The sequence below is a fragment of the Dermacentor variabilis genome, chromosome 10 (genome assembly GCF_050947875.1).
Source record: "Dermacentor variabilis isolate Ectoservices chromosome 10, ASM5094787v1, whole genome shotgun sequence".
NCBI lineage: Eukaryota > Metazoa > Arthropoda > Arachnida > Ixodida > Ixodidae > Dermacentor > Dermacentor variabilis.
The window spans coordinates 26,597,927-26,625,421 of record NC_134577.1 but is presented as its reverse complement, the minus strand read 5'-3'; the positions used below and the strand labels follow the sequence as shown (position 1 = coordinate 26,625,421).

General features: G+C 47.6%; 1 protein-coding gene across 2 annotated transcripts in view; it reads right to left on the bottom strand.

Moving 5' to 3' along the window:
* LOC142560205 (uncharacterized) overlaps window positions 1-27,495 on the bottom strand; it is a 147,482-nt gene that overhangs the window by 81,313 nt on the left and 38,674 nt on the right. Inside the window, exons 3-4 of one of the 2 annotated variants that reach the window (XM_075672135.1) lie at window positions 17,016-17,251; window positions 11,923-16,525 (exon numbers count right to left, since the gene is read on the bottom strand). The exons of the other annotated variant lie outside the window; for it this stretch is intronic. Of the exons in view, the coding sequence (XP_075528250.1) occupies window positions 16,220-16,525; window positions 17,016-17,251 (542 nt within the window). The 3' untranslated portion in view covers window positions 11,923-16,219. Of the gene's footprint in view, window positions 1-11,922; window positions 16,526-17,015; window positions 17,252-27,495 lie in introns of those variants that run through there. 2 annotated transcript variants of the gene reach the window in all.

Genomic DNA, 27,495 nt, shown 5'->3' with positions numbered 1-27,495 from the left:
TTGCCTCGAGTTTGTAAGCTGCTGTGTTTTGTGTGCATGTACATGTTTCTCGTGCAGGTGCGTATGTTTCTTTATTCATTTGTTTTTTCTTTTTACAGCGATAGTTCTTACGGGACCACTCCGGTGTTTGTTTCTGCCGCCGTACGAATTCGCTGTGATCCCAAAATCCTTCGCGCGGCAACTACAAAAAGATAAATTCTTATTGTACCTCGAAGATTCGAACTCACGACCAACAGATTGGCAGTCCAAGGTTCTAACTCTCTCACAAATTTTTATTTGTCTGACACGGTATTTGTTTTAACGGGTGCAACACTGTTTGCGAGAACTGCAATATCCAACACTTCACACATCGATGACCTCAAAAGGCTCTATAAAGCACGATGCGTACCCCTTGGAACATGCAAAACTGTATATAACTCCAAAATCGGGTCACGCCATTTGGGGTATATCTTTGTCCGACAACAATAACTGTAGTCTGTTTCATTTGCGTTTCCTTTCACGAAAACTCTAAGCCTGCTACTTTCCTATCAAAAATGCTGTGCCGAGCCGATAACGCTGTACGGTTCGCGATTTGGAAACAGCGAGCGCGCCTCGTTTAATAAAGAACGGCATCCAAGATACATGGTGATCATTGTCCTGGAACAAATGTACACGCCCCTGAGCGCGTAAACTGTTTTAACGCGATAGCGTTAAGGAGCTCGTGTCGCAGAAAAGCCGGTGTCGTCGGCGTCGGTGTCGGCGTCCGCGGCGTTGGCCGTGAGCGATAAATCACGGCAGGCACTTCATAAATAAAAAGCAACTTCCAAGATGGGCTGGGTGGGAATCGAACCAGGGTCTCCGGAGTGTGAGACGGAGACGTTACCACTGAGCCACGAGTTTTTTTTTTCTTTATTTCCAGCTGGGCTAAAAGCCTCAAAAGTGTTTGTGATCATAGATCACACTCGTTTTATATGTGTCAAAGTATCAAGCATTGACACCACAGCTTCATCGAGCCACGAGTTCGATGCTTCAAAGCGGTACAAAAGCGTCTCTAGTGAACGCGGTGTTGCCTTAGAAACGAGCTGTTTCTAAGGCTCAGGCGTGCGTCGCTTGCTCAGGCGCACATTTCGTTGTCGCGCCGAACGCTGCGTTGCTCGACGCTCACCGCGTCCGATGCGGGGCGCGTAGTCGCTGCGCCGTAGCCCATTGTCTTACACCCCTTGGCGGGTCGACGGGAACGCTGTCGCGTTCCACTCTTGAAGGCGAAGCTTAAGCGTCCTCCAATTTTTAGAGAGTTTTTGTGCGCCCTTGTGTTGTCTTTCCTTGTGCCGTCGTTTAGCGTGCCTCAAGATAGTTTCCAAATGGTCCAACGAACTTAATTTTCAACCCTTCTGTTTTTTATAGACTACGAGCACGTCTGTATCCAACAGGGTGGCTATGACAGACAATAAACGAGAAGAAAGGGGGTTAACCGAGGGGCCCGATTTTTATTAGTCATATCATAAGAAACCAACAAACACTGACACCAACGACAACATAGGGGAAATTACTTGTGCTGAATAATGAAAACAAAGACACGATAAATTAATGGAAATGAAAGTGGATGAAAAACAACTTGCCGCAGGGGGAACGATCCCACAACCTTCGCGTTTCGCGTGCGATGCTCTACCAATTGAGCTACAGCGTCACAGCTTCCCCATCCACTTTCTTGGGTATTTATGTTTCCTAGTAGAACCCTGGGAGTGTTACCAGCGCCACCACTCACACACCTTGGCGGCGGGCGGATGTGGAACATCCTTTCTGCCGCAGGCGTCACGAGAACGTGATCTTTTTGGGTGAAGGCTACCGGTCAATATCGTTCCTTTGTTTTCATTTATTAAGCACAAGTAATTCCCCCTATGTTGTCCTTGGTGTCGTTGTTTTTTGGCTTCTTATGATATGACAGGCAAGTGATTCAGCGGTGGCACCCAGTCCGGTTGAAGCTCTTTTAGGTTGGACGTGTTCTTCAAGTGAAGAATCGTTTGACCAAATTGAATAGAGGAAACAACGGGCTCGGCATTCTCGTTCAACATACGCGTCTTCCATAAACAATATGAGTTGTCAAAAATGTTTTGTGAGAAAAAGAGAGAATGTAGGCTTTTTGTTCTATTCTGTTCTCTATTAGCTTGGTTTTCTGTGATTTCACCAAAATTACTTCATCCTTTTTCTGTAATTTTAATGAAGAAAACTTGATGGATAGTGCACTTCATTAAAGTAGTGGGCTTTATTCTCCTCGTGACCGCAGCTTTCATGTAGTACGAAGGAGTGAAATGCTGGCATGCTGTACAGTAACAGATTGCTCATGTACAGGAAATGCGCTGCGTAGGACACGTGACCACTGACACAACAAAGTATCTGCCCTATCAGTTTATATAGCCATGATCTGAGTGATGCAAATTGGCCGCCTCAAACAGACGGTAGCCGGGCGAGCCCTCCTACAGCGCCTTCGAAAGAGATCCGAGTTCCGAGCGTACTAGAGGTGGAACGTACGCTAGAGGTGGAACTAAGAGGTTGAAAACACTTTGGTCATTCGCGAGCCTCGATTGTTCGTTGATAATTCCTCACGTTTGCGCAAAGCGGAGTTCTCCTTTGGCAGCGACGCGTTCGCTTGTACTGGAACATCTTGAGACTGAATATGCACGTCATCTTCAAATTTTTACTGATGGCTCTTTGGACAAGGTCAGAGGATCTAGTGCAGCTGCTTTTCACATTCCCTCTTTGAAGTATGGTTGGTCTGTTCGCTTCACTGCAGTCGTGTCCTCCACAACGGCCGAAAGCGTTGCCATTGAGGCAGCTCTAAAGAAGCTACGGTTTCGTACGCATCAACCTGTTGTCATTCTTACAGTTTCAAAATCTGCCCTTCGAAGGTTAGAGCACGGGTTCCCTGCTGATGCCTTATGTCTTAGCTCCCTACGCTCGGTGCACAATCTCCATATCAAAGGCTTCTCCATACGTTTCCAATGGGTGCCCTCGCACATAGGTGTCATAGGCAACGAGTTGGCGGACTTCGCCCATAGAGCGCTGTCTGGAAATCCATTGATAAAAGTGCCTCAAAAGGACAACAGACTTTTCAGAGAAGCGGTGTTGTGCCAGTTCAGTTCTTTGCGGAGCTCACCTCACAAGCCATGTGTGACAAAGGGCCTCAAAAGAAACCAAGCCACTTTACGCCTGCGCATTCGCACGGGCTCTGCTCGTACCCCTGCGTGGATGTATAAGACTGGCCTGGCGTTGTCTCCATTATGTTCAACGTGTGGTGTGTGCGGTGACATAGAACATTACCTTATGTGCTGTGCTCTGTATAACGCGGAAAGGAGTGTGTTATTCGGGTCCCTCAAGAAGACCGGAGTTCCTCACAGTTCTCTTCAGGACATTGTTTTCCCGCGCGGAAACCAGTCGTGTAGGAAGGAGGATTCTCGCCTTCTCTTAAATTACCTGCAGGACACGGATTTGGCCTCCACATGGTGACCTTAGGAGTGACTATTTGTAATTGTGAGGTCTGTGACTGATTTATGTGATTTATTTATTTTAAGTGTCGCTACGGTGGATCAACTGCTGACAGCAACTGCAAGGCTAATCCCAACAGTAGCCTACAACCACTCAACTCAACTCAACGACATGACTAGCCTTGATTGCATGTGTAAGTTATTCCGAAACTAAGATTAATTGGATCGAACCTATTGGACCTCAAACAGAAAAACGCAATTTTTTATTGAAATATATGTTTCCTCCGCTGAAAGAAATTTTCTGTAGTATTTTCAGATTTATATTTTTGAGCGCAGTACAATTAGGAAAACACATCAAATGGCACGTCATCTTCGTGGGGTGCAATGCTATATCAGACGGTATGCTGATTCAAAATAAAGTATTTCGACGGAGTCCTTTGCAGCACATCCGAAGACAACTCATGAAGCAATGCAATATAGCCTCAGGTAAATCACAAAGGTGACAATTTACAGCAGATACGAATACCTTCTTAAGCAAGAAAATTTTCCCATGCAACGTTTCACTGTGTAACTTAAATAAACCGTTTTTGTGTGTATAAAGTATATTTCGCTGCGCAGTTTCATTTGGTTCGGTTTCGCATCGAATATCGCTATACAGATAAACCGATCCAGCAAGAATTTAATATCAATTCTTTTTTTCCCCGACACCATTACCGCTCTGCGTTCTCTGGCTTGTCAGTAAATGACATACTTCGCCGGGTTCGCAAGATGCCTCTATCCCTATGCCCATTTTTCTCTCGGCCACTCTGCCAAACGCCACTCTAGGGGAGAATACAGGTCCTGGAAAGCGTCATCGCGCTAGCAGCTGCTACGATTGACTAGCACCATCTCAGCATTTGTGCACTAAGTACAGCTTGCGTGCTTTCCGTGATTCACCGCCTCGGCAACTGGAAAGGCACTGCACGCATGCATGTAGCTACGAGGATTAAGCGCGCCCGATTAGTCCCCATTAGTCATATTCTGCTAACGCTCACCTTCTTCTCATGATTACTGGATGGCGCTGCCGTCGAGCTCGCTTTCTTCAACGATAACGCTAGGCCTATTATTAGAACAGCCGAAATATAAATTTGGGAAAAGCCGAACGAATCCGCCAATAAGAACGTAAGGGCTTGTTTTAGTAGAGACCAGCGGCTAAGTCCGGATAGGTAACAGGAGGAAGAAACGCCGCATTTCCGCTTCCATCACCAGATGGCGCAACTTCCAAAAACGAATAAGACTGACACTTCATTTACCTCCAGAAAGGGGGTTGCTCTTTCGCCTGCGGTGGCTGCTCCCTCCAACAAAAATCGCACAAAGCAGTCTGAGGATTACAATGCATTATATTTGGCCAGCTATCACGTCACTTCACGTTAGGGGCGAAACGGTATCCTTTTTTTTTCTTTATCCCATAACCACGATCACCTGGGTCGAGTAAAATACCAAGCGCGCTCCAGCTCTCCAGTAATCATTAAACACCGTCGGCGTCTCACACAACAGCACGGGTTCTCGTTTCCGAGATTTTTCACACTGTACGAAGGAACGACAGAAACGACTCGAGAAGTACCTGGAGGACCTTAATCGTGCGTCGCACGGCCTGTTGTGTCGACTACGCTCTTTTTCCTTCGCTCATATCGCTCTTTGCTTCGCTCTTTCTTTTTCTTCGTGTTTTCTTTAGCTGTATTTATTTCTTTCCTTCTGGGACACATGCAAATTCGCCACGCGCGTGTCGACGTGGGCGAGACACGTACAAGCCGCGTCCCAGTTAACCCTCATCTGCAGAAAGCCTCTGCAATCTCGCCGACCCTGCTCTCGTGACGCAGGCGAACACACCGCTGTCCTTGTCGTCTGCTCTACTCAAACGATGCCCTCGCGATGGAACCCACGCCGACACACGCTCATGCTGGACGCAGGCACCAGCACAAAAGCTTTTCAACAGTCGGGGAGAGGAAGAAAAACACGATGAGTAACAGAGGATGTATCAGACGCCACTCTACCTACGCAGAGCCGACGACTGTCGGTCCATCAGAAACAGATGCCGCGCAACTTACGGACAGGAGACGATTGAGTGGCAAGCGTATCGTTCAACACTTCGTCTGCTCGAAGGCGAAGACCGTTTGCTCGGTAACAAACTATATATATATATATATATATATATATATATATATATATATATATATATATATATATATATATATATATTGGAGCCGACACCAACGCAACACACAAACGAATGCGAAGAATAAAGAGATTGGAGCAGCATTGAAAAATATATGCGAAGGACAAAGAACAGGGAAAGAGAACAACACAGTGGTTGCAGAATAAATAGACGAAAGAGAAAGCAAGAGCGAAAATGAATGAAACTCAGGGTAGCGATACTGAGACTTCGTGGGGAGTCTCATTCGCATTCAAGGAGGAATGACAAAACCAAGAGCAAATCATGGATGATCTCAGATACAGACGAAAAACATAGGAAACAAACAATTATGAGCAGGGATGAGTACAGCGACGGAAAGAGTCAGATACAAACTATAGAAAGAAAGAAAGAAAGAAAGAAAGAAAGAAAGAAAGAAAGAAAGAAAGAAAGAAAGAAAGAAAGAAAGAAAGAAAGAAAGAAAGAAAGAAAGAAAGAAAGAAAGAAAGAAAGTGCTCGTCCGAACGTCAGCGCGGTACGTCTAAAGAGAAGCGGAGGAGAGACAAAAGGTGCGGAAGGGAGGGGGCGAGGTGGGTGTGAAGGCGTAGAGTGGGAGTATAGTTGTGCAACCATGTGTCGGTTTCAGAGGTCGCCGACGAGCGATATCCGTCCGCAGCGGTGGGAGCGCCTCAAGTCCCCATCATCAGTGCCGGATTCGGGCAGGCACACACGGGGACGAGCGAGCACGGAATAATGCCCCCCCCCCCCACCCCGAAAGTGGCTCCCTCTCGCGAGCCTGCCAGGAAAACCTGCCTCGCCGAACTCACCCCACCCGGACCCTTCTTTGTGGGGCCCCTCGCGGGAGCGTTACACAAGGGGAAGCCGTGCAATGCCACGTGCTTCGTCCGCGTACCCGCACGCACGCACGCGCAGACACAAACACCACCGGCTGCGAGCCCGGACGCATCGCGGACGAGCAGCACCGGTGCATGGTAAAAGAGGGGTGGTTCCGTTCCTGTTGTGACGACCGCGGAAAGGACTGTTTCTCTCTTTTCTTTATCCTCTTGATACTTCTGGTGGCAATTACCGCGCCCGCGGGCAGCGAGGCGGCGCTGGAATCGCTCATGTACGCAGCGCACCCCCGTGGCTGCGTCTGTCACCGGAGGAGAGAATGAATGACGTTGATGAAGAGAACCGGTCATCGAGTGTAGCTGATGAAGTGCGCGCATAGCTTCCGCCCGGTGGGCTGCAGGCCCCGTGTTTGAGAAGCGGCAAAACTGCGCTGCGCATTAGAAAGGTGTCGCGCGCAGCGTTCGGCCCCCAGCATGACCTCACGCTTCTATTAGACCGGCTTGATGGATTTCGCTAACCTGTACGCGACGCAAACCTACGGGGGCTCACCATGTAGCGTAACCCCCAAGTGCGACCTTTTAGTGTTATATAAAAGACGAAGGACACTTACGAGGGCCGATGCGACGCGTGTTTTTCGAATGGATAGCTTTGGCTCTTGTACTGAAAGAGTGTGGGAAACAACTGCCGATTGAATGGAACCCTCTAGATAGCACATGTTATGCATAGCTGTCATGCCAGTGAAACCGTACATAAGAAGCTTGCCGGGATATGGAAGACTTTCGATGAAGTCCTTGTGTCGACTTCCTCTAGTCGATCTGTAGCTACACTGTAAAATAATTTACACCCTTAAAAGTGAAAAATGGTGTAAATGTGTTTATAACTCTCACCATAAGGGTGGGAGTTATAAACACATTTACACCCTTCACTTTTAAGGGAGTAAATTATTTTACAGTGTATACCGAAATCTGTCTTGTGACATTGTTCAAACTTTTTCTATAGCGTAAATAATGACTTAGGCAGGTTCAAACCACGCTAAATGCGCGTTTGCATTAAATACACTGTCTGCGGCTTTGCAAAATTTCTGCAGGCGGTTCGCGTGTGCCGACATTCAGTAGACTTCCTGTGGTCTTTTCTGCAGTTTTAATTAGTTCATTCGTATTAAGCTTTAATCATGCACGTGGTTAGTTGAAATATTGTGGAAGTTATCAAGGTGTTGGAATATTTTCTGTTGTCGATTCATTGCAGTATAAAACTTTTCTTGACACGGCATACACTTTCATTGGCCTATAGTGCATTTCTGCTGTTGATGCATAGTCCCTTTCGGCAGGTTTAAGCGATGGGTAACAAGATATTAGAAAGGGCTACTCAGAATAAAACATCCACATCCGCCAAAACAGCGGGGGCAGGCTCGACTTGCCCGAAAAACGCCGAGCACAGGATGGCTCACATATTTAGGACCCGTGCTCGACTACTGGGTGGTGACAAATAGATCATTCTTTTCTGGAAACTCCTTCCAGCAAAACATAGTCGTAAGCACGATGATAATAGCTGTCATGGACGCCAGAAAAGACGACTCAAGTTTCTTCAACAGTAATAGCTGTGAAAAAAATACAGTAGGCACTGCGTTAGAACGAAACCCCAAGATCGCATGTATTGTTTGTGCTATACTTTCTTTTGAAGGTGCATTTGCCGCTACTTCCTCCAGTGCTATGTGATGATAGGTCCGCTAAATGAAGCAAGCAGCGTGTAAAATAGATGGGAAGGAGATATCGGTCAGTACCGTGTGTGTATGCGTGTGCGAGCCAGCTGCGGATTCGATCCCGGCCGCGGCTGGCTTAAATTGACGGGGTCTAAATGAGAAAGCGCTCGTGCATTTTACACTTGGGTGCACGTTACACAACCCCAGCTGGTCAACCTAATGCGGAATGCCCCACTACAACGTGCCTCATAATCATAACGCAGTTTTGGCCTCTAAAACCCCCAGAATTTTCGCTATCTTGATTTTTTTTTCTCCTGCGTGTTTCTCTTCTAGCGGAAATGGATTCCTTATGTATTGTTCGTTTTTGAAACACAATAAATTGCTTGTACTTCAATATTTTAGTTAATACCCCCTACTGGCATTTGGCTACGGGTCTAACGGGTGTAGCTTTTTTTAAAGGAAGTCAAATAATGAAAGAGAGAAACAAAAAGTCGTAACCTAATGGACAACGGTGATCTGCGAGGCCTAGCACATGCCTACATTTCCTGCTTCCTCCCTGAGGCAGGGATGCACGGAGGCTAATTTAAGACTAAATTGAGAACTAAATTGACAACTTCACCGTCCCAGTGCTGCGCGTTGGGCTAGGAGGGACGCGGTAGTTGGTCACCTGCCGTGGTGCATAACAAGGCGCATAACACGGCGCATAACAGTTCGTTTTTTTTTTTCCTAGCGTTTTATAAGGCCAGGCCGGCTACGCTCCCGAATTCGTGCAATAGTGTGTGTTAGGCGACGCACTGCAGATTATGTCCATGACATTTTGAGGGCATTCGTTACTTTCGATGTGTTGTGGGCCCGTTGTGAGCGATAGTTACCGGGGTACAATTTTGCTGATCATTTCCTTCATTTCTTCAGCGCATTTCGTTTTATTTCTGCAATATATTCGCGTTACCTTATTTCCTCTTAGGTAAGCAACTACTCATATATCTTTCATTCTGTTCCACGTTAAGCTTATCGTGATGATCTAACTTTTCATGTTGCTGTCCTTACATAAAATTTTCGAGTGTTGCCGTTGCATTAAGTGTTTCATGAAATACATGATCAGTGACGCAGTTTCCCGTTTAGCTTGCAATTGTTCGGTAATGGTATACAAATAACGTTTGGAATATTTCCATTATGTGTACTCAGCATCCCCTATTTGACTGCTAATTAAAGTTTTTCATACTCTGACATTCAGGATCGAGGTCCCCAGACATATGTGTGCTCCGAAATCTCGTGTATATTTAGGTATGAATGTCTGACACTGATTAAAGTGAACAACCTGAAACTGAGTGTACAACGCCCTTCCTGGCTGTTAGAGCACGTGAACTCAGATATAGCCAAAGGGCGAGAGAAGGACGCGTTACTGAAACCCTCCGAATTGTGAACAAAATGTGCACATAGTATGCATGTATGTGGGTGTATATATATATATATATATATATATATATATATATGTATATATATATATATACACGCGCACAGCATCCCCCCCCCATGACAAACATTTAGATTTCACAGAATAGCAACCACGTCTCTGAAATATACACACAACTCCACCAGGGCTTCAAGAAAGATCGCTGAGGCACAAAACGTGAGGCGGGCACAAAGAAATAGCTATAATGGTGCTCGACATTCAGGATGTAGGTAGAAAAGTCTTTCGTGAATGGAGTTGTTCCCCGCAAAGGGCATCGCGGCAACTGAATACACTGCGCATATAACCACGCCCGATGCAAAACCATCCGACCGTGTCACGTCGCGCATTTGCATAACGCGTCACAAGGGACAAAGCTCCGTTGCTTGTGCTACAACCTCACCACTTAGCTCTTCCGACAGTTGAAAGGCGAGCCCTTCGGTTAGGCGACTTCGTCTTGTGAACGGGTAAGCGAGAACAATAAGCTTCTTTCGAACAGAACAAGTAGGATTTATCTGAGTTGCGTCGAGGCTTGAGTACATATATAGTAAGAAGGACTTTCGACCGACGATCTGCTTAAGAAGTTTGTGCGAAGAGGCAATGCTTGAGGGACCGACCTTCGTGAGGAAGGGTACGTACTTAAAAGCCAACCTTAAAGTGTTATGACGGCGAATCAAACTTCGCATGACTGGTGCGACATCTGTCATTTGCATTCAGGCTTGCCGGGCCGCATTCACAGGCTCGCGCTGATGCTGGGCTGAGCACGAGGTCCAGCAGGGTTTGGTTCTGCTGTCACGCGAATAGTAATGTTCATTTCGTACGTAGAAACCGTCACGGGGCGTATACTCAACGTGTGGATTCGACCCGAGGATCTGAAGGCTTTTGCAAAAGGAAAAGAAAAACGTTTTTGACGGTCTTTCACTATAAATTGAAGCATGTAAAATGTCTAGATGGAGAACGCGGAACATGAGATTGAAAACAGTCAGGTTTGCATTAACAGAAGAGAAAATTATGCTCGAAAAACCGAAAAAAAAGAAAGATAGAAATGACAACATTCCGAAGACACAAACGGTGGAATTCAGAAACGATGCTTCCCAGCGCGACATAAGCACTACTGTTACCATTCAAGACTATGAATGCTCCGAAAGCACGTATTATTTCGGCCAGCTTGTACACACACTATTAAGTATTACGAATATAAAAGAAGTCTTCTTAATATTCTAAATCAATGACAAATTACAAAAAAGAAGGGATCGATTGTTTCGGGTTTACCGCCAAACAGGCGCGAGAGAGAGAAAACTTAAATTTTCTTGCTCGAAGGCCGATCGCCAAATGGTGTATGCATCATTGCGAAGACACTTCACAAACGTTTATGTATTCCACAACATTAATGAATCCCCAGGAAGGAATTTACTGTATTTTCAAAAAATAAACAATATCTTCAGCGGAAAGTAGCACGAAGCTACAAATAAAAACTATGCGGATTTCTAAGAAAGCTTCGCAGTTGAAAAATTCGTCTTAGTCCCGGGATCGAAACGCAGACCAACGTCTTGGCGCACGCTTCACCAGCTGGCCTAACTAGGAGATTAGCATACAGCAGCACGAGGACGAATTATTCAACAACTCGAAGCGCAGCGTCACAAAACACAGCAAGTGTGTTCAATGAAAACCCACGAGGCGGAGGATAGGTGTTGCCCAAATTCACGTCCCAGCGACGGTCGACCCCCGTCTGAGTAACATAAAAAGATCTCGAAGGCTGCGCTTTTGCAGACTACGCTTTTGCAGACTACGCTCTTGCAGACTACGCTTTTGCAGACTACGCTTTTGCAGACTACGCTTTTGCAGACTACGCTTTTGCAGACTACGCTTTTGCAGACTACGCTTTTGCAGACTACGCCCTTGCAGACTACGCTCTTGCAGACTACGCTCTTGCAAACTACGCTCTTGCAAACTACGCTTTTGCAGACTACGCTCTTGCAGACTACGCTCTTGCAGACTAAGCTTTTGCAGACTACGCTTTTGCAGACTACGCTTTTGCAGACTACGCTTTTGCAGACTACGCTCTTGCAGACTACGCTCTTGCAGACTACGCTTTTGCAGACTACGCTTTTGCAGACTGCGTGCGTCGGAAACGATTGCAGAGCCGGAAAGGCCTCACGAGTACCATGTTTTAGACACGACAAATTTCTCCACCTTGCCGATTTCCACAGAACAGACTCTTTTTCCTCCCACGGGGCCAAGCCTCGATGAAAGCACGCATAAAAGACAAAGGCGGCCGGCATTTGTTGGAGGATAAATTTATTTGCACGTTTGTGAGGTGTTCCATTCATGTTTCTTTATCACACCGTGTGCGTGTGTATTTGCGTGTGTTCATCGGTAACAACATTTCACATACAGTATAGGCATGCACAGTAGATTCGTCGCGAGTCATTCGCGTATACTACGCGCTTCGTCCGGTTATACACGGATTGCGGTTCTGCCGTTGACCCTTTCGATGTGCGGTGACTAGGCCAGGACAGTGTGTCGTCAGCGAATAAGCGGTTCAGCATTGTTTGAACCAGAATCCCTCAATAAAATAACAGTTCCGAATCTCCGCTTCTATATGGTGGTACGCTGGGGTACCTTTTTTTGTGATGGTATACAACTGACGCGCCACCACTAAGCGACAAGATGAAGCTCGCGGTCACCCATCGTCTTAAAGAGTGTCTGAAACTGCTAATCTGACTGAAAACTGTGGTGCTGATTAAAAACACCATTATACTACGCTTGCAGTGCATGCCAAGACCTTATTTCATTGTTTTGCTCAAAAATAGAACGTTTTATAGCCATTTTTTTTTATCCACAGGTGGCGCGACAATCGCAGACCTCCCACGCTGTAAGCCAAGTTTGAAACACGAGTCCAGTGGGAAGTTTGGCGACTGGTGTAAGTGAACAAACTGGCTTGAACGTTTGCCCGTCGCGCTCACGAATTTCTGTAATCATACAACCCGTCTTCGCTTTGAAACCCGTCACCTCCCGCAACAACGCTTTGGTGGACAGGCGCACCCCACGTAATTAACTGTCAGTATGCATGTGTCCATTGGGGCAGTTGGAGCCAGATTTTGTTTCTGCAATTTGTTTTTGTAAGCTCTCTTTAAACGGGACCGTATGTGTCATGTCGCACCGTTACGACAGCTGCCAGTCTATACGCGCCTTCTTGTGCGCGTCCGCATTTGAACAGTGAATAATGGGCGTCTTGAAACCTCAGTAGTAGAACCCGGATGTGGGGGCTGAAACGTGGGTAGGAAAAAGTTATTGCAGGCCTCGTGTCCTCGGGCCCGAAAGTCGTTGTCTCCTGCCCGTAATATATAGGCACAGTTTTTCGAGCACCAAGAGCAAAAGGCAGTCCGGGGATTGTGACGTCGCGCTTGCAGCTGTCCAGACTTTAATAGAGAGCTACTTAACGAGAAGTTGCAAGCACGTCATCGGCATTAAACGAGCATAGAAGAGTCGAACCAAGTTAACGTATAGTGTATTCACAAGTTACGTATTTCGGAAGTTCAGCCGAAAGTTCGTCTTGCCGTCTGCGAAAACTTGGTGCACCGTTAATAACGTCAAAATGACAGACAGATGGTGACGCTGTCTCGAGCCTCCAACACTGTGGTCTCGTGACGTCGGAGATTTTAGTGGCGGTGTCCATGATCGCACTACGCTCGCAATTTTATTTTAAAAGAACTGTTTAACGGAGGCGAGCTGTGTTCATGTTGAATCAAACACGATTACATACGCTCGAAATTTTACAAAAACTAAGCCTAGGCACTTACGTATACGCTTGTTTTGCGCATGGGAAAAATAATACTGCGAGATCCGTAACGTCTTGCTGCCGTCATGAGCCCATGGTTCCGGTGCGAAAATCCGAACGTTCAAGCTTAAGTTTAGTTTTATTTGGATAAGTTCTCTGCACAAGATTGATAGCAGTGCGCTGTCACATAGCACGTATTCTTTTTATATAATTCCTTGCTTTTTGGCACAGGAATGAGAATACTAAAACAGGCCTTTAATTCCGTTCAACAAACAACCATGAAGTACCCTGCATACGTTCTTTCTACCTTGTACGCATTGTGCTTTGTCATTCGAGTGCGCAGGCGAAGCTAGTTATTCGAACAATACCGTAGTAGGTCTGTTGATAATACTGAATGAATACTTTGCACGGCCGCGCGTATAACAGAGCGTTTTCATCGAATATGAAAGTCAGTTTCGGACTGTTATTGCAGCAGACGAAATGTACGGAGTTTTGTTCCTACCTAGAACAGCCGTGATTGTGAAGTTACGGCGTCAGCACCTAGCATACAGTGCACAATCGAGACTTGCACCGATGTTACGGCGTAATGGTAGAATACTTTAACACTAGCGAAAAGCTTAACGAATCGATTTCGAATTATCGGGCACGTGGCTGCACCGACAGTGCTAAATGTTCTGTTCTTTAGATTCATTAATAACACGGGTACGCCACCAAGAAGAGTATACGGTTAAAGTGCTTTACACCTGAATGTTCAGTGTCAAGTGTAAAGTGCTCACAGTCAGCCTCACATTTAGGCCCGATGCACCTTCAGCGTGTTTTAGTTTCTTTTGCGCAGGAAGAGCGAACTTTTTTTTTTTTGTCACATGTTTCGCACCTGCTCACTTGCACTCTCTGCTTTACACGTCTCTCTTTATTTCACAAATTTTTAGACCGTACATCCTTCAGATGACGTCTCTAGAAGCGGGCTTTATGTATTCGGAGAGAATGCGAGGTCGGCTGTGTACTTGAACGGAAGATTACGCCTCACGCTAACGCGCGAAGCGAGAGAGCTTTCACAATTGTACCTCACAGCTAACCTTAAGTTTTCTAGCACTAATACTTGGTCCAGGACCATAATACCTGTGTGCCTCATCCGGGGCAGCCACTCCGCTGCTCTAGTGCGACGGATTGCAGCAACCAACAGGCCTGCTACACCTCCACATCCTGCTATCACAGTCTGCTAATCATGCACTGCTTATTGCGCAGCGCGCTGCCCAAGCCAGCGCAAGTCCGCGGACGACACACTGGCCCATAGCCCAGCCCCCGCAGGTCACAGCGGGAAAACGAGAGGCAATACTGAGACGGTCTCATCGAAGGCGTTGTGGGAGGCCGTTCCTGGGGCGCCTGGTGCGCCTTCGAAATCAACGGTTTCGCTCGCTTATTCACCGCACGGCTCTCCATGCGACACTATACATATCCCTCTCACAATCACGCTGACGCGGCATTCTCTGTCGATCCTTTCCGGGGATGCTAACTTTTCTTTCTTTTTCCTTTGCGATGCAACCAAGGTCTAGCGATGCGCACCGCTGTTGCGACGGGCATCATTTAAACGCATCCGACAACCACACGACGTGAAAATAGGGCCTGCCGCCTGCAGTACGCAGCCAAAACAATGCGCGCACTGAGCGCGATGTCCCCGAAAATGGCGACTGGAAAACTCGGCCGCTGAAGGGCTTCAGCTGCGCCGTGAGTGTTAAAAGTCCGCTCAAGAAACCGTTCCGGCTCTCCGTCATGTACAACTACAAGATTTCTTCCCATTAAAAATGGCCCTCGTTCCTCTTGGCGGTCCACAGTCGATCAGCTCTTCGACCGAGACGTCACCCCCGAGGTTCTCCGCCGCTTCCTCAACTATTCGCTGTGTTTCGGCTCAGGTTTCGACCGAAGGCGAAAGACGTCATCCGGTGCCCCTGCTGCGCGCTGGTTTTCGTGCCTTGGAGGCAGCCGGAGTTTAAAAAGTGCGTGAGGCCGACGGACATTCTATGAAGACCGACCCAAGCTCAAACGAGTAAGCGTCGATGACGCTTTCATAGGTCCCATTCGAAGTCTCTATACTGGCTTCACTGCGATACGCCACCAGATCTGCCATGGCCGATGCTCAAACCGAGAAAGGGAGGACGCTAAATATAGTAAGTGGTGAGTGGGAGAGGAGGATGCGGGGAGTAATCGGCACATTTAGTTGAGGTGGAGTTGGTTATAGAAAGTGAATGAACGTACTAATAGTTTTCTTCGCAATGCCGTAGCTACCAATTAGTAGCTACACAAGGGTGTAGCAATGGGGCTACGTTCGTGGTCACGTCGGCTAGGTTTTCCCAGAAATCAGGGCACGCGTATTCGCACACCTTTACGTTCGTAAGTGCTCTTCGCCACTGTCCGGCAGCCCCTCCTCTGACAGGATGTCCAGCATCGGGATTTGCTGGCATTCGCTCTTACGAACGATCGTATCGTAAGAACGTTTCGTGAATACGTTCCGAGGTTTCGGCGAGCGACGCCACTACCACCACAGTGCGAGTCGCGCATCGCAGTGAAGCCAGCATTCTCAATTGCGCGTAAAAAAAAAAAAAAGAAGAAGGGGTCGCAGGCGCGTGGGCGGAATGCCACGGATCCAAACGCGGCCCTCTCTCGAAAGCAAAGAGGCACAGAACAGCGGGGCGTCGTTGGTGTGGCAATACTGCAACGGTGCGGCGGCGACGGATCGAGACGGTGAACAACAGCGAGAGCCTGTCTTCGTCGTCGTCGTCGGGAGTCCCAGTGAGGGCGGGAGGAGGGCTCAGTCTGCTGCGCTCTTGTGGTGGTCGGCGGCGGTGGGCTGCTGGGGCGACCAGAGGCTGGCCAGTCGCTTGGCGTGCTCGGCGGCGGCCGAGGAGGCTGGCGGCGGCGGGGGAGGCGGCGGGAACAGGCCCGGGTAGGCGGGCACGGCTCCGAGCAGGCTCGCCGCCGTCACCGGGGGAGGCGGGGGAGGCGGTGGGTGCCGCCGGTAGTCCAGCGGAGGCGGCTCCTGCAGCAGCAGGTGGTCGAGCGCCTGGAGAACGTCGCCCCCGCAGCGGTCCAGCACGGCGGCCAGGGTCGACTGCGGCTGCCGTGGGAAAAAGGGGACCACGCGTCCGAGCACGTAAGTAAGCTACCGGGGGACAAACCGGGCAGTATACTTCGGTGCCTGTATATCAACAGAACCTAGATAACCGCATGTTCTTCCACATAACCACATGTTCTTCTTAGATAGCCGCTGACATACATTGAATATATACACATATGAACAAAGAACGGTTCGATTTAGTGTTAATCACACCCATATAAAACCAACAGGCAATGAAGTCAAGGAACCGGTTCCATAGAAGTAATTAACCGTGGTTGATACTTAAATGTAGAAAATAATGAGGAAAAGGCGAAATGAAAGTGGAGTGTGGGTTCGTCTCCCACCGGTGACAAGTTATCTTTTCGTCGACTTTCGTTAATATAAGCCTGGCACCAGAAGAAGCCGACCAGCGGGTGAATCAATCTCTGTAGTCGCCGTGCTCTAATTACACACTTGCCTTCCGAATACACTCTCGACCCCCGCCGCTCACCCTGCTAGGGAACAGCCTGGCCAGCGTGTCCAGCGGCGACCGGCGCTGCGACGAGCGCGTGTCCAGCGCCAGCGGCTGGTCGGGCGAGGGCGACCGGTCGCTGTCGTCGCAGCGTGCCCCGTCCTCGGTGGCCGACGAGGCCGGTGCCGGACTGCCGCTGCTCCCGCTCGGTTCCTCGGACGACGAGGCGTCCGACGGGGGCCCGCCGCTGCCGCCGCCTCGCTTCCAGTCTGGCGCTGAAAGTTTACGCATACTTTCTCCTTCACTACTATGCCCCCCAGGAATAGGCGCGGGTTAACCACATCACCGGCTTCGACAGTATCAAACAGAACACCCCCTACCAGAACTTCTTGTTGGGCTAGTTAGTGCATGTTACTGAAGTACTGAAGCGCCAAGCAGACGACACAAGAAGAGACAGACGAGCACTCGTCCGTGTCTCTTCTTGTGTCGTGTTTGGCGCTTGGTACTTCAGTAACACCCCTTAGAGCGGCCCCTAGTGAAAAAAAACCCCATGCGCCCTTTGTCTGAAATAATATACGATCACACAGGCTTCTGGGCGAAAACATTCACAGAAAGAGAGAGAGAGAAATGAGATGGAAAGGGCAGGGGGTTGGTCTAGAAGAGGAAACCGGGACGTTCCCATAAAGACCAAAAAAGACGATATATGATTATGATCGGGAACTTATGGGTACTTTTTCAATGGGCCAGTATGATGCAATCTGTATTCCGAGCGAGACAAAAGGGTCACAAGGAGATAAAGACGTAAGACAAGAAATAGTGGCCTCACAGGAGAAGCCTCGAGGCTGGAGTCAACGTTTCGAAAGATGGAATTGTCTTCGCCAGGCCCCGACGTAATTAAGTCCTCTTGTAGAAAAAAAGAAAAAGAAGATGGCTCTAGAATGACGCTTCCCCTATTCGACCATGGGAGGCGAACCAGAATATGACGCAGGCGTTTATAACAAGAACAAAGAAGTTTCAGGCAGAGCACACTACAGACTCGGAAATAATGAACAGGAACATTGATATAACGCGTAAGTAAGCTAATGCAAGACACAGAAGACAGAAGGACTGCGATTCCATTAGAGACGAAAAAGAAAAAGAATAAGCCCCACATTATTAAACCACGTCACCAATAATGGTTGCAATGGACTAAAAATAAAGTTTGCCTAACATTTTAATACGTCAGCAGACCGACAATTATATCGACCCTGGCCGCAGGTATGTTTTCCGACTCGCTCATTCGTTCCTCCCATTTTCTGAAAATCTCCCGCAATCCTGTGCAAAGTCCCCCAACTGGTATCCAATGATGACAACGCCGAAGATGAAGGCACGGCAATGACAACACGATGGTGTGACGACCATTACACCATGATAACTGGCACGAGAAGCGATAAACATCGATGTCGTTATCCCTCCACCTAATTCCCGCGGGACTTAAAACCCAGTAACGAAACGTAGCTGGGATCGCAGACAGCAGCAGAACTTTCGCCGTGATGTCAGTCATCCGGTTTCCATCCTATTCAACCTATATGTTTTGACACTTGATTCCCAAGCAAGGCTTCGGCGAAATGCTGTGCTCTCTTACAAAGCTTCCTTTAACAAGAAACAGAAACTCATTGAAGAAAACTATACAAAAAGAAGTGTTGGAGAGTTTCGCTAACACTCTGAAGACAAACGCAGTACTGGTAATTAATCTTCTTATGTGACTAACTCATTGTTTTCAAAGCGGGGTTTTCTTTGCCTACTTTCCCGGGTTTCGCGTGGCTGCTGCAGAGTCGGTCGCTCTTTGGGGAGGCATATTTGTGAATATATATACGAAGGTTATATAGAGATACCCGCGAAGTGGCTCACATAAACGTTCTTTGTTTACCATGTATGTCAAGCTCTGTTCTACGTAACCAGAAAAACATCTTACATATATCATTTTGGCTCACAGGCATCCCTAAAGCACACCCATCCGTATGGAATGGTATGACTGTTTAACGAATTCTTTGGTTGACGTTATTTTAGTTTATTCAGCCACTCAAGTACGTGCCACTGCATGATTTCTTGGCCGATCCTCCAGAACGGGCATGTCCCACTACGATTCCTACATAAGACAAAGATGTAATCTCGGCTCACAGCTTTGTCTACAGCACACAATTCTGTTAACAGAATGGTGAATTATTTCACAGATTATTTGACTAATCTTTCTTTTTTTAATTACCAATTCGGTATACGCTATGGGGAAGGTGCCCGTTCTAGGACAATCCTATGGGTATGCTCCACTGCGACCCGAGATATACAGAATCCGTAAATGTCAACTGATACGTGTCGTACTTTTTTGCGCATACCCCAACAGCAACAAACTAAATTAAAATTGTGAACCTGTCATCATCCAATTGTACGCATCACCGTTAGCTGTAAAGCTTTTATCAACCACTTAACTTAAGCTCTGCTTCGCATAGATTCCGCGATGTGCGCTGGATCTCCATATTTCTCCTTACTCATTCAATGTTCAAGAGTGGTCGTACTCTGCTACTCTGCTCTACTAATGGTACCAGTACTCTGCTAATGTAATGTAATGGTACCAGTACTCTGCCGTACCAGTGCTCTGCTAATGGTATCAGAAAAAAAAAGTACGAGTGCTCTGTCAATGCATACGAAAACATTTGAAATCAAGCGCAACTTTGCGACAATCGGTTTCACTCACCAAAAAAAAAAAAATTCCCAAACCTCCGCTTGTTCTTGTCGAAGTGAACTAAGGTTAACCGAGAAAGTCCCCGATCTCCGGCACAGAGGCCCGGATATACGGCGGTTCACCACCGCATTCCGGGCGCCATCAGCAAGGAACGCGCTCACGTGCGGATCCATAACCTCTAACCGAAGCTACAGCGACAACGTGGTTCCGTTCACCGGCGCAATTACGCCATTCGCAACCGGATACTCGATTCCCCGCGAAGCTTCACCATCATATACACGCGCGCCCAGTGCGTCAGCGCCACGGGCCGATGGAACGAGAGAAAAAAAAAACGACGAAAAAGAAAGCAGAAGCAAGCGCGGGAATCATATTCTCCCGACACCTGCGGAGCGCACAAAAGCGCAGTAACGTCATATACGCGAGTCGGCTCACGTTATTGGAAACGCTTTTCTTTCACGCCTGTAACGCGCACCCTCGCTCGTTCCGCCGGGGCACTGAAGCCTGGCACAAAAGAAAGCTTCTCGCAGTCCTCAGAGACTCGTGCACTGCCACGCCAAAAAAAAAAAAGGGGGGGGGGGCACACGTGCGCGCGCGGGCCTTAATAACGAGGCGTTGGCTGCGACGAATAGCGGCGGCCAAGGACAGAAAATTTAATAAGCGACATAGTTATCCGAGCTGCCGAGAATGTCAATAGGTGTCGCTCTTTGCCCGCGCTGGGAGAAACCTCGCGCACTCTATATATCCCTGGGCGAGCGTATTAAAAGAAGAGTCCACCCAGGAATGCGGCCCCTCTTCATAAGGAGGCGGTGAAATAAAGGGCTCGGGCGTGTTAAAGCTGTGACTGCCGCGTAGCGCCCGTCCCAACACGCACCACCTCCTTTCTTCCCCCCTTCGCCTTATATTCTCGTATAACAAACTGTCAGAAAGTTAGATGACGCAGTGTCGTAACGCTCGGGCACTCGGCACGAGCCCCCGGATATTATGAGGCGTCGCATTCCGGACGTTCCCAGTAGCACCTACCTCCCCACCCCCTCCCCCTCCCCACATTTAATACGTCGCAGCTCCGTCGCCTTCTCAAACATCCACACCGGCCTCCCCCAAGCCAGAGCCATTCCTCCTCACCGATTCTTTCCTTCTTCAGCACTTTTACCCTCTCTATCTATCTCCCTCTCTCTCGTGACATAGGGCCATTGTGGCACGGGAGTCGCGAGAGATTAATGGGGGCTAGACCTGCGAGCGCCTTCACCCGCCACCACCACCGCCAAACCCCTCCCTTGCGGCCTCGCCGCGAGAGTCGCGGCTTCGCCGCATTGCGCCCCCGTACTGGAAGAAAGCGCGCTTGCCAGCGCGCCTCGCGTACGTGTGTGCTTCCGTGCCTTAAGCTCACTCTCTCCTTGTCGGACTGGCTTTCCGTCTCCCAGCCCCGAGCACTTGTACGCCTGCCCCTACTTCCTTTTCTTTTCTATTTTCTTCTTTCACCTCGCAACGTTCATGCTGGTTTCTAGCTCGTAAGCCTTTTTTTTTTTTTTTCCTACGGGAACCCTTTTGTGATCTCCAGCGGTCTCTCCTTTTCCTCGGTCACACATGTCCGAGAAGCCAGGCACTTAGGAAGCTCTACGCCTTTCGTTCTTTCATTCTCTTTCTCTCGCTGACGTCTTATACAGCACGACGTACAAATTCCCTGGCTGCTCGCTGCTGCTAGCCGCGATGGTGGCTTCCTCGTCGGCCCTGTTGTTCCCGTTGTTGTCGTCGCCCCAACCAGCTATAGCGGTTCCCTATCTCGCGTCCTCCAACTTCGCGGCCTTTTGCATTCCGCTCCTTTAAAGATTGGCGTGTAGCGGCGGCGACTAAATGGAGAAGGACACGCGTTCCGAGTTTTTATTTCCCGGCTTTCTCCCCGTCGTCCTACATATAGGAGCCCCTTTTGTCGTGCTTCCACTCATATCGACTCGGAGAGGCTGTCGTGTTCAACGGCTTACACCCTGTGCATTGCTGAACAATATATTCGCGCTTCCGCGTCTTTCTCTATTTTTTTTTTCTGTTTCTAATATATTTATTCGTCTCCAGCGTGTAACCTCGCAAGGCGCGTTACTCCTGACGTCAGAATCGTCAATGTCAAATCTAACCTCGGTAGGTCAGATCCCTGTTATGTTACGGTTCGTCTCGATAAGATAAATTTTGTTGATGCAAGTGACAAAATTGACTGGACAGTTATAGCTACCATACAAAATCCAGAAGAAGCACTTCAATTATTTTATTCTTTATTTTTAAAAGCTGTTCATGCTAACTCTAACTGTATAGTGCAATTTTTTTTTTATTGCCGCACAGTCTTTGGATTACTAATGGGCTGCTTGTGAGCACGAGGAAAAAAGAAAACATGTATAGTAAGACTAAAGAAAACCTTTCAGCGCTAATTTAATGTTACGCTATAAGAAATATTGAAACGTCTTGAGCAATTTATTCAGAAGTCAAAAAGGCAATATTACGAAAATGAATTCGTGAAAAATAAGTTTCAACCAGAAAAACAATGACAACTTATAAACAATTTTTTTTTTGCGTGTACCGTATTTTGACAGTTCCATTCAAAAAGTAATTTACAGTAATGTAACTATAACTGACCCGTCTAGCATTGCCCGTGTGTTCACTAACCACTTTTATTAAATACATAGTAATACCAATGTTTCCTCTGACTATCATGCAAGCCGATGCCACCAATCTTTCTGTTTCCATCTTAAAAAACATAAGTCTTGATAGAATTTCCGCATTTCATTTAAAGCTTGTTGCTCCGACTATTTCTGATGCTCTCAGTAATTTCATTAACCTTATGTTCAAAACTGGTATATTCCCTAGATGTCCGAAAAGAAGCCTAAGGTAAATCCTGTTCACTAAAAGGGTGACGAAGCTCAAGTCTCTAACTATTGTCCTATATGTATCTTATGTTCAATTAGTAAACTTGTGAAAAAGTTATTACTTAACCGTATTAACAGCTACCTTCACAAATTTGGCTTGCTGAAACCTTGTCAATTCTGCTTTCGTTCAGGAAACTCGACTAACTTGGCTTTGCTAGTATTGACTAATTATATGAGACATTTACTTGATATCGGATACTTCGCTGGCTCGGTCTTTTTAGACTTAACTAAAGCATTTAATACAATAAACCATAATGCTTTACTTGCCAAACAGCACTGTATTGGAATTTCTGGTCCAGCACTTCATATGTTAAATAGTTATCTATTTAATCGTGAATTAACAGTGTACGCAGACGGGGCTTTCTCTGAAAGCAAAATTATTAACCAAAGAGTGCCTCAACCTCAATTTTAGCACCACTATTATTTTGCGTTTGTGTGAATGATTTATTCGACTGCCTTAATTATACCCTACCTATACTATACGCGGACGATGCGACTGTCGCCCTCTCAGATAAACCATTACTTTCGCTAACTTTGAAACTAAACAGCGACCTGTTCTAAAATTACTGATTGGTGCAACGGCAGTTTTCTAAGTATAAACCCTACGAAAAGGCAACTCAAGATGCGTATTTACGTAAGTTATCGCAGAGACATTTACCTTGCTCTCCGATCATAGTCCTCAATGGGCGTGACATTCCTGCCTCCACTTGTGTGTCCTTCCTCGGCATCAAATTATATCCCAACCTTAAGTTTACTAGCCACCATTGTACACATCGAACAAAAAAACTGCATTTGGCATTAAAGCGCGACTCAAATCACGTGCAGTTTTCTCCAAAGAAGCATTATTGCCATCATACTTCGCTTTCATTTTTAAAAAATTATAGGGTTTTACGTGCTAAAACCACTTCCTCATTATGAGGCACGCCGTAGTGGAGGACTCCGGAAATTTTGACCACCTGGGGTTCTTTCGTGCACCTAAATCTAAGTACACTGGTGTTTTTAGAATTTCGCCCTCCATCGAAATGCGGCCGCCATGACCGGAATTCAATCCCACGTCCTCGTGCTTAGAAGCACTACACCATAGCCACTAAGCAACCACGGCGGGTTGATGAAAAGGACTGGCGAAGCGCTTTTTCAAGTATACCGCGAGATGGCAAGAAAAATGCAGAATGCCACATCGACCACGCTGCAAGCAAGCACTGCTGTGTTAAGCACACAAGAACGGTCTTGATCACACTACACATCAGAAGGCGGCACCTTCGTCCCCGAACATGAAGATACTGCTTTGAACATATGAGTGTGGTACTTATATCTCAATTATTTTTTGTTCGAGTTTCGTAACATATAAATAGCCGACTTGAAAAGCGGTTAAGTCCGTGTGCTGTCTTCGGGTCTCAGAAAGATACGTGCCACCCGGAGGCTTGGTGGATCCATGCACATTTGGGAATTGCAGACATCTGTCAAGTAAAAGCAATTTTCGCTCACGATTTATAGTTGCGTCACCTTACTAAGCTCAGGCACAACATCCCCTCAATATTAACCCCTTCCCCTTGTCTCATCCGCCACTTGGACCGGCGCACAAAGATCGGTATATCCCTGACACATTTATGACCGACAAACGCAGCCTCTATAGGGGCCACAAAAAACGTATAGGGGCAAAAGGGCAATATGGAGGGCCCACCGTTTTTACGATGATATGTGGGGCACGCGCCCTCGTGACATCGGAACGCAGTGACCCCCCCCCCCCGCCACCTCCTCCCGCTCCCCGCAAGCACCCCCTACCCCCCACTCCCATCATCCCTTTCGTCGATGACCCTCAGCGACCATTCCAGCAGGGCGAGTGCAGTTTGAAAAATTGCTCTCGAATCTCTGTGCCCCACTCGAAAAGCTTTCAAGGTCAGCGACCTCAAATTCATTAAAGCCTCCCCGTCCTGATGGGCACACTAGGCGTTGTTGATGCCGACGCCGTTAAATGTACAGTTACAGGACACAAAGATCCTTAGAACAAAGCACTGGCTTACGTATTACAGTTGATACAGTTGAACGCTACTTGGACTCCGATAGAGACTTTCAATAACAAGCAATATGTCATTAAACGCTAAAATTAATCATTCGGAATGTCGGACCAGAACGGCGACCGAGGACAGGAGGAGCTTACTGCGTGCACTGTTGCAAACACGCTGCTCTGGGTAGCAGTCTACGCTAAACGCACATGCATGTCAACAAACACAAAACACGAAATCGGTATGAAAACATACCCGCAAGTGACATATCTTAAGTAACAATATTCGTTTGGATGGCCGGGATAATGTACTAACTACACCCGAATTATTTTTTCTTTTGCTTTTAATCAATGATTTTAGCGGTATACTACGATTTTACGTTATCACTAGGATATGCCGGTCGTGAGAAAAGTTTACAACTGAGCGAAAAAAATCGAGCTATGTTATGCGAGCCCATCAGTACAGCGCAGAAATCCCACAGAAACAGTGTGCGTGCTTACTCTACTTCTAAGAAAATTTAACTTTATCGACAGTATGATAAGTGGGTAAGCCGACGAAACACAAGAGCCACTGGAGGGAAATCGAAGAAACCTTCGACAGGCGGATGTGATACACCATAGACTTGATATGTCTGTAGATATAATGACGACGATCATGCTGCACGAAGTCGTGTCACGTCGGTTACCATCGACGACATAATTGCTACCGTCATCTACTTGCTGCCACCTTTGATTAGGCCACTTAAGGGGGAAACTGATCGATGGATCTTGCATGTCTTAAATGTGCTTGCGAACAAAATAAATGAAAGTGGAGGCTTCACCTTGACGCGATAAAAATACATTTCATGAGGAGAACCTATCACTTTTTCCTGCTCTCGTCATGATATACCAAGACGCTGACTGAACTCGTCACTAATGACATCAGATTGTCTACCATTAAGCTTCAAGAGGTTATTGGGCCCATGGCCATTAATAGCCACGAAAAAGTCGGCGTTAATAGCACTGAAAATCTTTATTGAGGACAGCAAGATTGTTGGTATTTATTAACGCATGTAGAAAGTGTCTTGTTCGTGAGAGTGTTGTTTAATTGTACTGACGTCTTGTGTATTTGTGACGTTGTAGTTTTTGTTCGCATTGTCACTTTGAAAGCTTGCTTGTAATAACGCCATGTTGTTTTAATTTATATGTTGTAATTTCTTTGTGCATTGCCCGTCTTTCTAAGTCGTTCATCTAAACGAAGCATGTGCGCAGGTGTACAAAGCTATATGTGTTAATGCACCACCTATTGATTAATTCAAGGAGTAGCCGAAGCCGTGGTAGTGCGCAAACATCTACCGTGTCTCCAAAAATCTTTTTTCTTAAAGAAGCTGTCACAAAGTCCATGTGTTCCCAACGCTATCCCGTCGACCCAAGTCCACCTTTCGAAAACTATTGAAACTTCTCGGTGTGCCACCCTAAGTTAACTCGTTCCTGTGTACGCACATATAGGTGCATTAGGAAGTGCACGTTAAAGGCATGAGTAACTGTCCTCTACTTCCTTCAGGGCGTTTCACGGAGGTCTTTGCTCTCTCGAGTGCAAAACTCTTCTACAGCAATGCGCCTGATCGAAGGTGGTGGCGTCCTTGTGCCCACACAGAGACGTCCGTTCCATGACCAGAGCGGGGGAGCCTCTGAAGCCACGGTTCAAGCAAACCGTACTCCCGCGAAAGGCACGCACATTCCTGCGTCCACACAAGGTTGTCTGGCTTGCAGACGCGCGCGGAGGTAACACGCGTTTATAGAACACTGCTTCTTCGAATACATGCGCGTTTGCCCATGTGTCCGTGCAAAAGCGTGGCGACTTGTCCAAAAAGGAAGTATAAAGAATAAATAAACGCCCTACTGAACACGCTGCTTCTGAGGGAGGCACGGTCACTCTTGTGTCTGCACACAAAGCGCAGTGACCTGTACGGCGAAGGAGAAAAAGGGGGGACAACGCGAGACGTGAGGTCATTCGGAGGAACCACGCGCATTGCGCGTGCGCACAGAGTCCTGCATCCCGAACCGGACAGCGTCTTCGTCTCCGCTTATAGCACGCAAGAGGACTAACGAAAACTCAGTGTCGTCGCCCGTCGGACGGGATCGTCTCTATCGAAGAACGAGCGGCACAGAACGGGGAATGCAGCCGTAGGGAATCGGGAGGCCACGGAGGAGGAAGCGAGGACGTACAATGGGACGCCTCTGTATCGGCCGGGTTAATCCAGTTGACGCGGCCATTCTTCCGCAGACACCTGGGGCGCCCCCTGGGTGGCGTTGGTAGAAAAGGAGTGGGGAGGAGGGGGGGTTACCTAAATGGAGTGGCGCACAATGAACAGACCAGCGCCGTCATTGTACCCCCAATCCCTACCCCCCGCCAGGGATGGGGGATGCGCTTGATCATTGTCGCCCAGAGGCTCTGCGGTGTCGGGTTGCGCCGACACGCCTGTTGAACGCGCTGCTACGTGTAGACCCGGCGCCTGCCACACTGTCTCGCACTTCGGGGGCACTGCCTTACGTGAAGTATATAGCCCTGGGACGCCGAGAATCGAAGCCACCACGGTTGCGTTTTTTTTTTAGTTCTTTTTTTTTTCGGCAGACAGACACGGCGGCGTCGGTTGTGCGTTGTCTTTGTCTGCATTATGTATTTCGCTTTGTACGAGAAGGGACATGTCGCTCGCGCCTGCCGTGTTTGTCCAGATCGCCCTGCTTCCTTCAAGGAAGAACAGCGAAGGCGGGGAAGACGGCGAGAGACAGTTACGAACTCTTTTGGACAACTCAGCGTTTTCTTCCTCTTCTTTCACCTCTGTCCTTTCTTTGGCTGCGGTAGTAGAGCTGTCAAGACGTTAAGTGACGAAAAATAAGCCCAAATTC